Source organism: Rana temporaria, chromosome 13 (genome assembly GCF_905171775.1).
Source record: "Rana temporaria chromosome 13, aRanTem1.1, whole genome shotgun sequence".
Taxonomy (NCBI): Eukaryota; Metazoa; Chordata; class Amphibia; order Anura; family Ranidae; genus Rana; species Rana temporaria.
This window is the reverse complement of record NC_053501.1, coordinates 16668873-16683462: the sequence shown is the minus strand read 5'-3', so window position 1 is coordinate 16683462 and position 14590 is coordinate 16668873. Positions and strand designations below refer to the sequence as shown.

The window sequence follows — 14590 nt, the reverse complement described above, 5'->3', positions numbered from 1 at the left end:
GTTACTATTCCCAGGGGGCACCCCAACACACATACAAAGTAAATCTAGACATCTGCCGCTGAACCCACCACAGCACACAGATACTGTGGAGTGTGCTACACCGCCGAAAAGAAGGGTACTACAGACTGGGGAATATATATGGTATATGTACAGTCTAAAAAGCAGTGTTTACAGACTTTATAAACAAAGGACCAGTTTCTCCTTCAGACTTTAGTAGGGCCCGATTGTGGCCAGTGGTAGTAGAAAATGCCTCAGACTTGGTGGTCATTGGGGGTAAAAAAATATTGCCTGTGGGTGTTGGAGGAGGACGAGTGCCCCATCATCGGTGCCAATGGGAGGATATAAGTGCCCCATTATTGGTGCCAATGGGAGGAATAGTACCCCATCATTGGTGTCAGTGGGAGTAATGATGCCTTGTCATTGATATTCGGTGGGAGGAATAGTGCCCCACTGTTGGTGTCAGTGGGAGCAATATAATATTGGGATCAAACACAGGGCACATTATCTATAACTAGGAGGAAAGTTCAAGAGTATTTTTAGAAGGTATAGTAGTGCAAAATCTACTCTTTATCTGTTGAGGCCCAGCTGGGTGATTCACATGGCACACTGAAGTCCCCAAGGCTGCAATGGCAGGGAACACCCTGAGACCAACCCACCCTGGCATGAATGGGATCCCAGTGTCTAAATATTCTAAATATGAAACTTTAATTTTGTTTGCAAATATTAAAGATTCTAATGCCGCGTACACACAACCGTTTTTCGGGTTCTAAAAAAAGACGTTTTGAAAGGGTCTAGAAAAAACTACGTTTTTTTTCAACCCGATCATTAAAACAGCCTTGCCTACACACGATCGTGAAAAAAAAATATGCTCTAGCAAAGCGCGGTGACGTACAACATGTACGACAGCACTATAAAGGGGAAGTTCCATTCGGATGACGCCACCCTTTGGGCTGCTTTAGCTGAATTCGCGATTTTCTGTCTGTTACAGCGTGATGAATGTGCTTACTTCATTACGAACGGAAGTTTTTCCAGAACGAGCGCTCCCATCTCATAACTTGCTTCTGAGCATGCGCGTTTTTTTCACGTCGTTAGAGCCTACACACGACCATTTTTTACAACTTTAAAAACGGCAATGTTAAAAACATTGTGAAAAAATAGAGCATGTTCGAAAAAGTTTTTGGCCATTTTTTAGAACCTGAAAAATGCTCTGGAGCCCACACACGGTCGTTTTTAAAGCGGGGGTTCACCCCAAAAAAATGTTTTAACATTACATTCAGGCGAGTTATGATAATGACATTATGCTGTTTTTTTTTTTAAATCCTTGCCTTCCCAGTCCTACATACTGTTTTATATATATATATGTTCACCGCGGCTTCTGGGTATAATCTGGGGGACTGGGAGTTCCTAATTGATTGACATGCTTCCGACCGGCGCATACAGCGCGTCACGAGTTGCCGAAAGAAGCCGAATATATATATATATAAAAATAAATAAAAAACTGTATGTACGGCAAGGATTTAAAAAAAAAAAACAGCGTAATGTCATCATTATAACTATAATAAATAATGTTACTTTTTTTTTTTTTTTTGTGAACCCCTGCTTTAATGACATAAAAAAAACGTAATTTTTTAAAACCCGAAAAACAGCCGTGTGTACGTGGCATAACTGCCAGTAAGAACTAGTCCTTGCATTTAAAGAGCCCCTGTCATTTCAGATCCATCATGGCAGCGTCTGTTAGCAGGCGTCCACTCACCTGCTGCCGCCATGTCCCTCACCTTGTTGTGTCACTGCCACATCACCAGCCATCCCATTAAAGTGAATGGGACTTGGGTGAGTCCACAGCGGGTTAGAGGAGCAGCCGCTGCGGGGCAGGGATGACCGATGATCTTTAAAAATTATGATTTAAACCCAGCCTTTTTACTACGGATTTAAATCGAATCCACCCTGACAAAATGCACTCTTAATTCACCAAATCACAGCTGGAATTCCCAGGGTTCCCCCCCGGTCACCTTACTTGACTAGCAGGAGACAAGGGCAATTGTTTGTGAGCTGCATGACTACAGAGTGACGGAGGCCAGACCGCTGCCTCTATCCCCCAGGAATTTTTAGAAAACGATCCTGTGACAGACGCGTGCAAGTCACTGTCAAAATCAGTTAGAAAGAAAGCAGCTAGAAGCCGACCTTACTGCAGGGAGCGGACGATGACTGACAGCCAGGAGAATGACTTGACGCATCACATACTGATCCCACCGAGGACATTTCCTCCTCTTGTCTGGGAGCAGCAAACTTCAAACGGACACCGGAATTATATATGAAAACTGCAGCTAAATTGCGCCAGAGGGAACTAGTCATATCTAAAAAAAACAAATCTGTAGCCTCAACGGAGGGTCATGGCACCAGGGCTACGAAAGGTCCACCCAAAAAACACCAGACAAATTATAAAATGTCAAGGATGAGAATTACTCCACTCTGGTGTGGTGGAGCTACCATTGGGGGGACATTCTTAGAAATGTGCTCATCTTGTACCATACAGCCCTGTCCTGCGTCTCATAAAAGTCTGCCCAATTAGCACAGCAACAAATGTAAAACCTTCCTCATCCCACCATACTGTACATGAGGCAAGCGAAGGAAGTCCCCGGCAACAGGAGGGCCAGCTGACACCTTGGATTCAAACTATGACGTTCAGTGAGATGATTGTGGACTCAATACAACTATATAATGTAAGTCATTACAAATATACATTTCTTTCTCCTATAGGTGGTCTTATATTGTCTGCCACCTAAAAAAAAACATTTTTAAGTTGCAAACAAAGATACTGGACATATTAAAAAACTACGTTGGATAAAAATAGTGGCCCAGATTCACAGCCGAGATACGACGGAGTATCTCTCAGAGTATCTATGTGACTGATTCATAGAATCAGTTACGCATAGATAGCCCTAAGATCCGACAGGTGTAATTGTTTTACACTGTCGGATCTTAGGATGCAGTACCGCGGCCACCGCTGGGGGGAGTTTGCGTCGTAAACCAGCGTCGGGTATGCAAATTAGGAGTTACGGCGATCCACGACGGTTTTTCGCGGTCGCTGCTAGTCTAGTTTCCCGTCGCAAATTTAGTCGTCGTTTTGGGTGCCCTAACTTTACACAGCACACGTATGCTGTATAAAGTATGGCCGTCGTTCCCGCGTCAAAATTAAAAAATTCACGTTGTTTGCGTAAGACGTCTGGGAATACGGAAGTACGCTACGCACGTCGTCGTTCGAAAAAATTACGTCAGTTCGCGCAAAGCACGGCGGGAATTTCAGAACGGAGCATGCGCAGTAGGTCCGGCGCGGGAGCGCGCCTAATTTAAATGGCACACGCCCCTTTGAATTACGCGGGCTTACGCCGGAGGCCGCCAGCGTAGGTTTTCATTGCAAGTGCTTTGTGAATCGGGCACTTGCGATGAAAACTTGCGGCGGTGTAACGTATCTACGATACGTTACGCCGCCGCACTTCTACGTGAATCTGGCTCAGTGTTCTTTCTTCTTTTTTTTTTTTAAATAAAAAAAAATAAAGATTTTTTTTTTTCATTTCAAGCGGTTGTATTCCCCGCCTGGTCATTTTTACCTACAGGTACCCCTATAATGAGACTTGCCTGTAGGTAAAATGAATATCTCCTAAACTTTCTACGGTTTAGGAGATATTCACCCCTCATGTGCAGTGAAGGTCCGGCAGCTTGTGCTGGAACGGAGGACTCCCGTGCGCATGTGACCGGGCGAGCTGCGGGAGCTTCATTCGAAGGTAAGTATTTCATAATGTGCTAGTATGTGATGCATACTAGCACATTATGCTATTGCCTTGCAGTTTTTTTTGGGGGGGGGGGGTTGGCGGTTAACTACCGCTTTAAATGGAGTAAAAAATCGATCTAAAGATAGTTTTCTATTTAGGATACGGACCGTATGTCCGTGTTCATCCGATCCGGCAGACGAAAGAAAAATAGGATTTTCTTCCGTTCGCAAATGCGGATCTTTGCGGAGGCGGACGATTACGGGTGTCAGCGGATGGTCATCCGCTGACACCCGTAATCACATAGGGACCAATGTATGTCCCGTTTTCATCCGCAATGGACGGATGAAAATGCGGAAATACGGTCCGCATGTGTGAAAGGGCCCTAAGTAGCCGAATCTAGTTTGATATCAGCTTCTTGCAGTCCCCCTCCAGCTCTCACAGGAATATCATGCTGGGGAGGGGGGAGCAGCTAGTTCAGGCACTCAATGGTGCGTTGAGAGGCTGAGGCAGATGCCTATCGGGCATCTGGGTAGACCCCAACAATATGGTCAGGATGTTTCCAGAGTCTGGAGCGGCTCTCTGACATTAGCCAGCAGCAGAGATCAGGTAATGCAGGGATCTGTCAGTTTTTTTCCCTTCAACCTGCTGGTTAAATGAACGAAAGGAAATAAAAAGGAAAAAGAACCTGTTCCTTTGTCAGTATTTGAATTTTGAGAATTGGGCCTGTGGTATACAATATAAAGTCTAATTTCATCCAGTAGGTATTTGAGTTATGGGTGAAGCGCCCTCCTGCCTTCCCTATAGATCTTTGGCATCTTTCTCCAGTGATGAAATTATCCTTCCATGTTCTTGCACCATTAGGTGCCCATGCCCACTTTGGGGTGTTCTCGCTCCTCTCTTTGTAAAGATATTCAAATTCAGCAGCAGGGTCAGGTGTACAGAGCTGGGCTTTCAGCATTGAAATCTCACCACCAAAGTTTGAAAAATATGAGAAAGGTGCAGTAACCAATTTTTTTTTTTTTAGCTCAAAGCCATAATATGATGACTGAATAGCTGCTATGGGTTACTGCACTTATTGCCCCTTGTCTTTTCCAATAATCCACAGCAGATCATTTTCGCCTATTACTGAATGACAGAGTGGTGTCCAGTGATTTCTTATTGGCTGCTGTGGGTTACTGTAGAGAACGCAGAAGAGAACAGGGGGGCCTCCGTAAAATGGATTATTTTGTCTGCAGGAGTCTGAACACACCCGGACTATATGGTGTCACCAACACAAAGCTATGAAGTGTAATTTCCCAGCACCACTGTGCGCTGTGCTGCAGCCCGCTGAGATCCGTCTGCTGCTTTTGTTTGGAGCTCAAATTGATTCACAGCTAATTATGACAATTATCACTGACTCTGCTGTATTCTCAAAGTGAAGCACAGGTGGTCCCATCACTCCTACTGTCCCCGTAGCTTCTGAAATTATCTTCTCAGATCTTGCCACAGTAATCCATTCCTTCATTTACACCAATTCTTCCACATCATCCATTTTCCCTTTTCCTGTATAATAGTTCTTTCAGGAGCTGTACAGGATCTCTCCCTTTCATCAACACCCAGACACACTGACCCCTCCAAATACACCAAAACCAGGACACTCCCACCTCTTATCAAATAAACTCATACCAGGACATCCTGACCCCAACAAGTACACTGACACCAGGGCATGCAGACCACTCCAAATACACCAACACAAGGACACAATGACCTCCTCTAAATACACGGTTACCAGTACACAGCAACCCCTCCAAATACACCAACACCAGGACACACACCCTTCCCTCAACCCAATGCAGCACCCTAAAGTTTAGGCTGGGCTGCTATCAAATTTAGTCGCCAGGCGATAGTTGCCTTGGCTAATTGTTAGGAGATCAATTGATTTCCCCCCCCCCCCAAATTCTGGAATTTCTGCACTTTTCTCTTCTGTCACTAGGTGGCATTGTGGCTGGTGACACTAGATAAGACAAGGGCATAGCAAGGACAGTTTAGGAATGAATAGGGTATCTCAGCCAATGGGCAGGCATTTTCTTGGGTCCCTTGGCCTGCTGGGAGTGCCTATTTATTTGAGTCAGGTGATCGGGGTTCTGTGCCACTTGGACGGCTGTCTAGGTGGACGTGTGTTGTACTGCCCCGGGCTGCTAGGCCAGAAAACCTAAGGCTAATTCCAGGGACATCTGGCTGCTAGGCTGTCTGAGGGCCTATCCAGGAGCAGGAGATGCAGCATAGGGTTGGGACAAGGTGCTTGTAGTCCAACCAGATGTAACGGTTCTGCTGAGGCCAGTACCAGAGCATACTTCTCGCCAACCGGGGATGGTGAAGAAGTGGGAGAACTTCAGCAAGTGCCAAGTCAGGAACCCAGCGGGACAGCAGAGGTGAAGGGAGTAACCACTCCAGGTGGGTGTGTTGGGAAAATCAGCAACAGTTCAGGAAATCAAGGGTGCTGGCAATGCACAAAGCAATTGATATAAGGAAAGACGGGATGGACAGCCGCACTCCAAAAAAAACACAAGGTTGTCTTTATTGTAAAAAATGGATAAAAAATGCACTACAAAACAAGCAGAACACAGGGAAAACAGCCTATGCGTTTCACACTCCAATTAGTGCTTAGTCATGACTAAGCACTAATTGGAGTGTGAAACGCGTAGGCTGTTTTCCCTGTGTTCTGCTTGTTTTGTAGTGCATTTTTTATCCATTTTTTACAATAAAGACAACCTTAGGGACAGCAGAGGTGACGCTTGCGAAGCATCAGTGAGTGCCAAGCCAGGGACCTAGCGTGTCCGCAGGGGTGAAGCTTGAAGAGTATCTGTGAGTGCCAAGCCAAGGACCCAGCAGGGTGACGCTTGAGAAAGATACTGAGTGCTACAGTGAAAGAGCTCAGGGGATCCAGTGGCTAGCAGATCTGAACTCTAGCGAGGGAGACAGAGCTTGTTGAGTGACGACCCACAGTGAGTGATGGTGGGGTAAACTAATAACTGTTTTGTGTATCAAATAGTTGACTTTAATTGCCGTTGGTAACTGCTACAAGATTGTTGCCATAGGAGACAGCGGTCCTACCTATACAGAAGTGGTGTCCGGCTGGAGGCCTTCACCTGTATAGTTGCCTGCCTATAGAAGTCTTGGAGTCTGCCAAGTATTGCATCTACTTAAGGCCCCGTACACACGACCGGATCTGTCCGCTGGGATTTATCCGCGATCAGTTCCAGCAGACAAATCCGGTCGTGTGTACGGCCTAGCGGACATTTTTTTCGGCGGACATTTGTCCAGCCGACCGTTTTCCAGCGGATAAAAATTTCTTCGCATGCTAAGAAATCTATCCGCTAGAAACCTGTCCGTCGGACTTATCCGGTCGTCTGTACAGACTTCACCGGATAAGTCCGACCGATCCCCATCCCTCGCATGCGTCAAAGTGATTCGACGCATGCGTGGAAGTATTTACCTTCCAGGGTTGCGCACGTCGCCGCGTCATCGGCGCGGCCACATCACCGCGTATGTTTTCCGCGGGGATTTTGATCTGATGGTGTGTACAGCCATCAGATCAAAATCCGGAGCAGAAATGTCCGATGGAAACAGTCCGGCGGACCGTTTTCATCGGATATCCGCTCGTGTGTACAGGGCCTAAGGGTGTCTTGCCCCTAACCTTCTCTCCCACAGTTCTGTTTAAGAGACAATTAATCTCTCTGCATTCAAAAAGTGTCTGGCACCCACTCTTATCTTGCATTACACTCACCATGCCTAGCAACCCACTTTACACAGAAGGATGTCAGTTGTCCCTAACTCTGAAGGTCGCCATTAGGCCTTGGGTCTTGGCTACACTAATACAACATCAACACACACACTGGCCTCTCCAAATACACTGACTCCATGACACACCACCTCTCGATACATCAACACCAGGACTCACTGACCCCTCTAAATTCACCAACACCATGACATACTGACCTTTCCCCTTCTCCATATACAACACCAGGACGCACTGAACCCTCCTTATATACTGATATTCGGTCAGTCCTCTCCCTTGTAAATGAATGGTATTTTCAACTGCCCCAATTTCCCTGTAAACTTCGCAACACATCCCAGCAGCGTAGCTGCTCCCAGAGATCTGCTCTTGTTATGCACCTAGTAGTGGTCGGTGTGATCTCCCATGGTGGTCACGTTTAATCTCAGGATTTGTCAGTAGTTCACAGTCTGCCCTGAACAGATCATTGGCTTCCAAGAAGCTTTTAAAGTGAAGAGCAAAAAGGCTCTTTGATAGCGGTAATAGTATTCAGCTTGTCAGATCACAGGTAGAAGAACAATGAGCAGGCAGAGGAGGAGAGTGTGGCAGTAATAAGCCGGTGATCTGACATGCTGGTTCCATGTATCATGGAAGTTCCAGCGCATGCGCGAACTGATGCGCTGAGATGGTTCCAGCCATCGGGAAAGTTCCTTCAAACACTGCGCAGGTGCAAACTTGCTGACGGAAATCCCCGAACGGCGGCCTGCATCCAGGGCGACGTGGATTGTGAGGTAAGTGGCCAGTCGGCCTCACGTCCTCGCTGCGCTCGGACGGCTCGCTTCGCTCGCTCGGCCTCCTGGCTCTTTTTTTAACATCCTCCAATCCACGGGGATGTTAAAGAATGAGCCTGGATGCCGGGCGAGGTTCGGGGATTTCCGTCGGGAAGCTTGCGCCTGCGCAGTCAGTGGAGGAACTTCCCCCATAGGGGAACATTCAGGACAAGTCACCGGCTGTGCACACTGTTGTATGCAGTGCCAGGAAGTTACTGTCATCCTCCTCTGCCTATTAAGAAATTGAAACCTGAATAGGGAGCAGAGCAAATCTGCCGCTCTCGTAAATATTTACCTTCTGGCAAGAGAGACACCGGAATGCCAGGCATGTATCTGTTTGAGAACAGCATTATCTTGTTTCAGTATGTGTGCTCAGGCTCTTAAACCGGTCAAGGATGGAACAAATTTTGGCTGGTACAGCAGGGACCGGCCAAGATCCAATCCATGTATGAGCGGGCTGATTGCACTGAAGTTGATCCATCAATCAACTTCAGTACAACCAACTTGTTGTATTTTTGGCACGTAATTACTGCCAGCGGCTATAGCTGCTAGCAGTAATCATTGTGATCTCCCGTCCAGAAAGGCTCCCCTCCCCAGCCCCCAGCAGAACACAATAGCGCTGCGGGAGGGATTCCCCCATCACCACCTATTGTGTTGATGGGGGAATTAAGTGATTTTTTTGGGTTGCAGGGAAGAAAATCCAATCATCTATGGCTGGCTTTAAATTGTCCATTGTGGCCAGAATAACAGCTTCTTATTATGGGGGTTAAGGCAGGCTCGTCAGAAAAAGAAGTGTGATCGGGAGGTGCTGGATTAGGTACTACTGTGCAGAGCAAAGTCTTATAATGCAGTGTTCTATAGCTAGGTGTTTCTCAAACACAAAGGGGCCTTGCAGACACATTGGGTAAAACCAAGATAATGTAGTAAATCATGAGCACATCAATAGTTTTGGAGTCTGAAAATATTTTACCACTAAAAAAGAAATGTAATAGGCCAACATGTCTCAGCTGCTGTAAGTGCCCCTTTCACCAGGGTTAAAATTCTGTTTGATGAAATGGTGGGCTTGAATGGCTTGGGGAACCCTCTCATAACAATGCTTTTAACTAGTGGATGGTATTACCAGCTGCTGAAGCCTGACCACAATATTACTCAAGACTTCTCCAATTCATTTGAATCAACCATTTCATCCAAGACAGATCTTTAAGCCTTGGCGAAAGAAGGCCACATCATTCCAATACCATTGATGTGGTGGACCCTGTTTTCCTACACCTCATGGGTATGCTGTGTCTTGGTGAGCATTATACAGATATAAAAAAAATAGTTGAGACAAGCAATAAACATTTGCAAAGTTTACTATTTGTATTACTCGTGCTTCATAGCATCACAAAAATGGAAGTACACTTTACAGGTCACCAACCTATCTGCAAAGGTTTCCTGTAATAAACCTGATTAGCAAAGAATATTCAGGGAAAGGTGATCCAACAGGAATATTTATTGACCAGACTGAAGGACAGATAATGGAGCTTGTCCTTTTAGCACTTCCCCTACATAAAAAGAAATAAGTAACAGAGACATCTTTGTGCAAAGCCAGAAGATCTTGTTTAGTCAGTACTCCATTGTCAGCCACAGAACTTAAGAAAAAAGTCAAAATTGGATGCAGGATCTCATGCCGCGTACACACGATCATTTTTCGGCATGAAAAAAAACGACGTTTTTCGGCATGTAGAAAAAACAAAGTTTTTCCAACTTCATCATTAAAACGACGTTGCCCACACACCATCGTTTTAAAAAAATGCTCTAGCAAAGCGCAGTGACGTACAACACGTACGACGGCACTATAAAGGGAAAGTTCCATGCGGATGAGGCCACCCTTGGGGCTGCTTTAGCTGATTCCGTGTTAGTAAAAGAGGATTCGCGCTTTTCTGTCTGTTACAGCGTGATGAATGTGCTTACTCCATTACGAACGGTCCTTTTACCAGAACGAGCGCTCCCGTCTCATAACTTGCTTCTGAGCATGCGTGGGTTTTTAACGTCGTTTTAGCTCACACACGATCATTTTTTACAATGATCGTGTGTACGCGGCATTAGTGACACTGCATAAGGCACATTTGGTTGTAGGAAATCAGCCGCACATAAGCTGTATGTTGGAAGGAATAAGTAGTTAGTACATTGTTAGATGATTAATGCTGCTATATGCCTGCTGACGGCTCCTATTCTAAGCTCAGCATTGATTGGCCCCTTCTAAAAAAAAAGGCAAAGAGTGAGCTATAAAAAATAAAGTATTAACCATTTACAGCCAATCAGAAAACATTCTGCAGCATTCTGACTTCTGAAAACCGATAAACTTCAACATCTTACTGGTTGATATAGGTTACCGATCATCATTGGTTTTTGCACCATTTTATCAAGTAATCCTAGGTATACACTATATGGTCAAATGTTATGAGAACCCCTCCAAATGATTGCGCTCAGGTGTTTCCAGTGAAAGGTACTGGTAATAGTGCAGCATACAAAATACATTTTTAGGCAATTGTGCTCTTCCAACTTTCTGGTAACAGTTTGGGGAAGTCCATTTTCTGTTCCAGCATGACCGAGCCCCTGTGTACAAGGCTAGCGCCATAAAGACATGGTTTGACCAGTGTGGTGTGGAGGAACTAGAGTGACCTGGACAGACAGACCCCCTAGCCTCAATTCTACTGAACACATTTGTGACAAATTGGAACACTGATTGGAATCCAGGTCTTCTCATCCAACATTATTACCTGACCTCGCAAATTCAACACAAACCAATTTCAAAATCTTGGGGAAAGGCTTCCTAGAAGAGTGGAGGCTGTTATAGTAGCAAAGGAGGAGAGGACAACTCCATACTAATGGCCATGGTTTTGGAATTGGACATCCAACAAGGTCATGTAGGTTTGATGGTCAGGTGTCCCCTAGAGCTTTGGTCTTATAATGGATGTTGTGTGTCACTTGTCAGCCATTGTCACCTGTTTCCAGCCTTCACTGCTCTGAGTGCTCCTTTTGCTTAGCTACCCTGGGCATACAGCTCCCTTTTAGAAACATGTGTCAGAATCTGAGCCTCTACCAACCAAGATGCTTCCATGACAACTCCATTCACATAAACCCAAAAATACAGATTTCTGTGTAGGGGATGCGATTACACATGGTACAGAGAGACATTTAGTATAAGAGCAGTATGTAGCTCCTTCTCGCTATGAAGCCCTAATTCCAATGTGGAACTAACAAATCCAGAATTCCCACACAGTGACAGCTGGAGAGCTCCAAAATGCCAAGCTTCACTGCTACATCTCGTTTTCCAGTGAAGGCAGGCGTGTAATGAGGATAAGATTATTCCCAGGGAAGCGATTTCCTGGATTTGAAGCCCATTCTTCCAATGCTCAGCATTCGCTGCCGTTACATTTTGTGAATAAAGTTCAGTCAGCAAATTCTAGAACCACTGATCTCCTTCCAAGTGTGAACTTTACTGCCTTCCGGAACGAGTGCCAGCACCATCACCCGGGAGCAGTTACCGGACCTGATTTCCGGACCTTTACATTTTCAGCTATGAAATCAATAGTGTCTGATTTACATCAGGTTATAAGCTCTTCAATTAGGTATGCCTGCTACCTCATGGTACTGCTGCCCCTTCTATGTCGTGTGCCATCCCCCCCCCCCAATTCTAGTATGTTGTACAGATCACCCCATTAAGTTCCTACAAGCTGCATACTCCAATAGGCTACATTGGCTGGTGTTGTGTGGTTACCTCCAGGGTAGTACTCGTTCACAGGCCAGTTATCCACTTGTAGGGTTGCGTTGCCTCCATTCCGGGTGTATTTTACCACGTGATAATTACCATCATTCACCGGAGTACTCTCTTCCCGGATAGAGATGTCCATCAAACCTATGTTAAATTTCACGCCAACTTTGCCTTGCTCCTGTGGAAAGAGAGAGACATTAGTAACATGAACGGAAGAATCAGAATTCATATTTAAGGATTTATGCAGGCATGATCCAAATTTACCTTCAAACCTCCCCCCTATGTATCATGTGCCAGCACTATCTTTTTTCTTTTCTAATTTCCTGTAGCAAGGAACAGTATTTACTACTCCCTGTGACAGTAAGAGCCCATTCACACAGGGGCAACACGACTTCTAGCACGACTTTGGGAGGCAACTTGGACAGACTTGAGTATGAATCATCAGGCAACTTACAAGGCAACTTCAAGTTGCCTCCAGGACAGTACAAGGCAACTTTAAGTCACCTCCAGGACAGGAGGCTTTCCAGTGGCCAATCAAACAACAATCAGCTCTGTGTGAGGGAGAGGTTTGCCTGAGAAATGTATGTTATCTTGCTGTATTGTTGCTTCAGTTAAGACAGTGATCCGACTTCTGAGGCAACTTCCATTGAAATCAATGGTTACAAGTTGCCTAGAAGTCGGATTGAAGTAGTACAGGAACCTTTTCTGAAGTCGGAGAGACTTCAGTAGTGTACATTAAGACGCCTCCATTCACTTACATTGATTTCCTCAACCACACGACTTGGGGCGACTTGAAGTTGGATCCCAGGTCGCCCCAGTGTGAACCGGCTCTTACACCCAGCCTTGTAAAGTTCTTGCAGGGGCAGTTATTGGGAGATCAGCACCTATTAATCTAGCCATCTTCCCAGAAATGCATACATCCAAAGCCCTATCTCTACACACAGTATGTGTGGACAGGTTCTTGGGGGTCAAGACAGCAACATCTGCTTTGCTGAGGACAAAAAAAGGCCTGTATGTGAAGAGGGACAGAAAGGGGCATGGGAAGGTGGGACTCTGTAGTCAAGCAGAGAGAACTGGGCAAGTACTGACAACATTCCATGGTAACTCAATGCAGCAAGGGCGGTGTTGTCAGCTCACTACAGGAAGTTAAAAACACCATGGACTTCTGGCAGATGAACAAGTATTTTTATGTACTACAATTTTAGAGACAAAACATGGTATGTGTGCACATATTGCAGAAATATATTGTATTTTTTTTTTTTCACACACATACTGTACATTCAAACTGCTCACATCATGCAAAGTAGTAACTGGCATCTGAGCTTTACAATTGCTGGCCTGAAAAACTATGCCTGCCTCTACTACATTCTGCTACCATCTGGCATAGTGTACAGTAGGGATGAGCTTCGTATTCGAGTCAAACTCATGTTCGACTTGAACATCGTATGTTCGATCGTTCATCGAATTACGAACGTTTTGGGCCGTTCGCGCCAAATTCAAGTTGTGCTGGCTGATGATTGGCCAAGCATGCACTATTACCCGCATGCTTGGCCAATCACAGCTTGCAAAAAACAGAGAGACATAATTGGCCAAAGCCAGGGTGGCTTTGGCCAATTATGGCTCAGGGGGTTTAGTACACGCCCCACACTATAAAAGGCCGCCTGCAGGTCGACCTTGTGTAGTGTGTTGCAGTGGTTAAAAGAGAGAAAAGACACAGAGAGAGAGAGTGTCATTTTTAGTAGGTAGATAGAGCAGGCAGGCTAGTCAGTTAAAGTTACAGTGTGTAGAGGATATATATGCATCCCAGGTGTTGTATATATATTTATACACTGTATAGTTTAGCTAGATCAGCTCTTTCTAATTTACTGGCAGACAGGTGATTGTGCTAGCTGCAGTATTCTCACGTGGTGTAGTGCCTGTGTCCTCTGCAGTGTGCACCATAAAGCTACGTGGTGTGTGTACTGCCTTTGTCCTCTGTAGTTTGCACCTAAAGCTACGTGGTGTGTACTGCCCGTGTCCTCTGCAGTTTGCACCTAAAGCTATGTGGTGTGTGTACTGTCTGTGCTATTTTTCTCAATGATTTTCATCCATATTGCAGGGACCAGACATTACATTAAAGCCGCAAGCAGTTTTAAATTACTTTTTTCTTATAGTAATCTCATTTTGTGCAGGGACAGTTTTAAACATGTGCCACTTCACAGGCATACTATAGACACCCAGCAGGTACGATATTTAAAGGAATTTTTCATTATTTTTTTTTTTTAATTTAAGCATCATTAAAATCACTGATCCAGAAAAAACGACCGTTTTTAAAACTTTTTTTCCATTGATACATGTTCCCTGGGGCAAGACCCAGGTTCTCAAAGACGTTTTCACAGGCATACTATAGACACCCAGCAGGTACAATATTAAAAGGACTTTTTCATTATTTTTTTTTATTATTATTATTTAAGCATCATTAAAATCATTGCTCCAGAAA

At 45.1% G+C, this 14590-nt stretch overlaps 1 protein-coding gene across 4 annotated transcripts in view; it reads right to left on the bottom strand.

The window, feature by feature from the left end:
- Positions 1 to 14590, bottom strand: part of NRXN3 (neurexin 3) — a 546212-nt gene that overhangs the window by 72754 nt on the left and 458868 nt on the right. For all 4 annotated transcript variants that reach the window (XM_040333785.1, XM_040333786.1, XM_040333788.1 and 1 more), the window contains one exon: positions 12118 to 12289. In XM_040333785.1, the coding sequence (XP_040189719.1) occupies positions 12118 to 12289 (172 nt within the window). The remainder of the gene's footprint in view (positions 1 to 12117; positions 12290 to 14590) is intronic.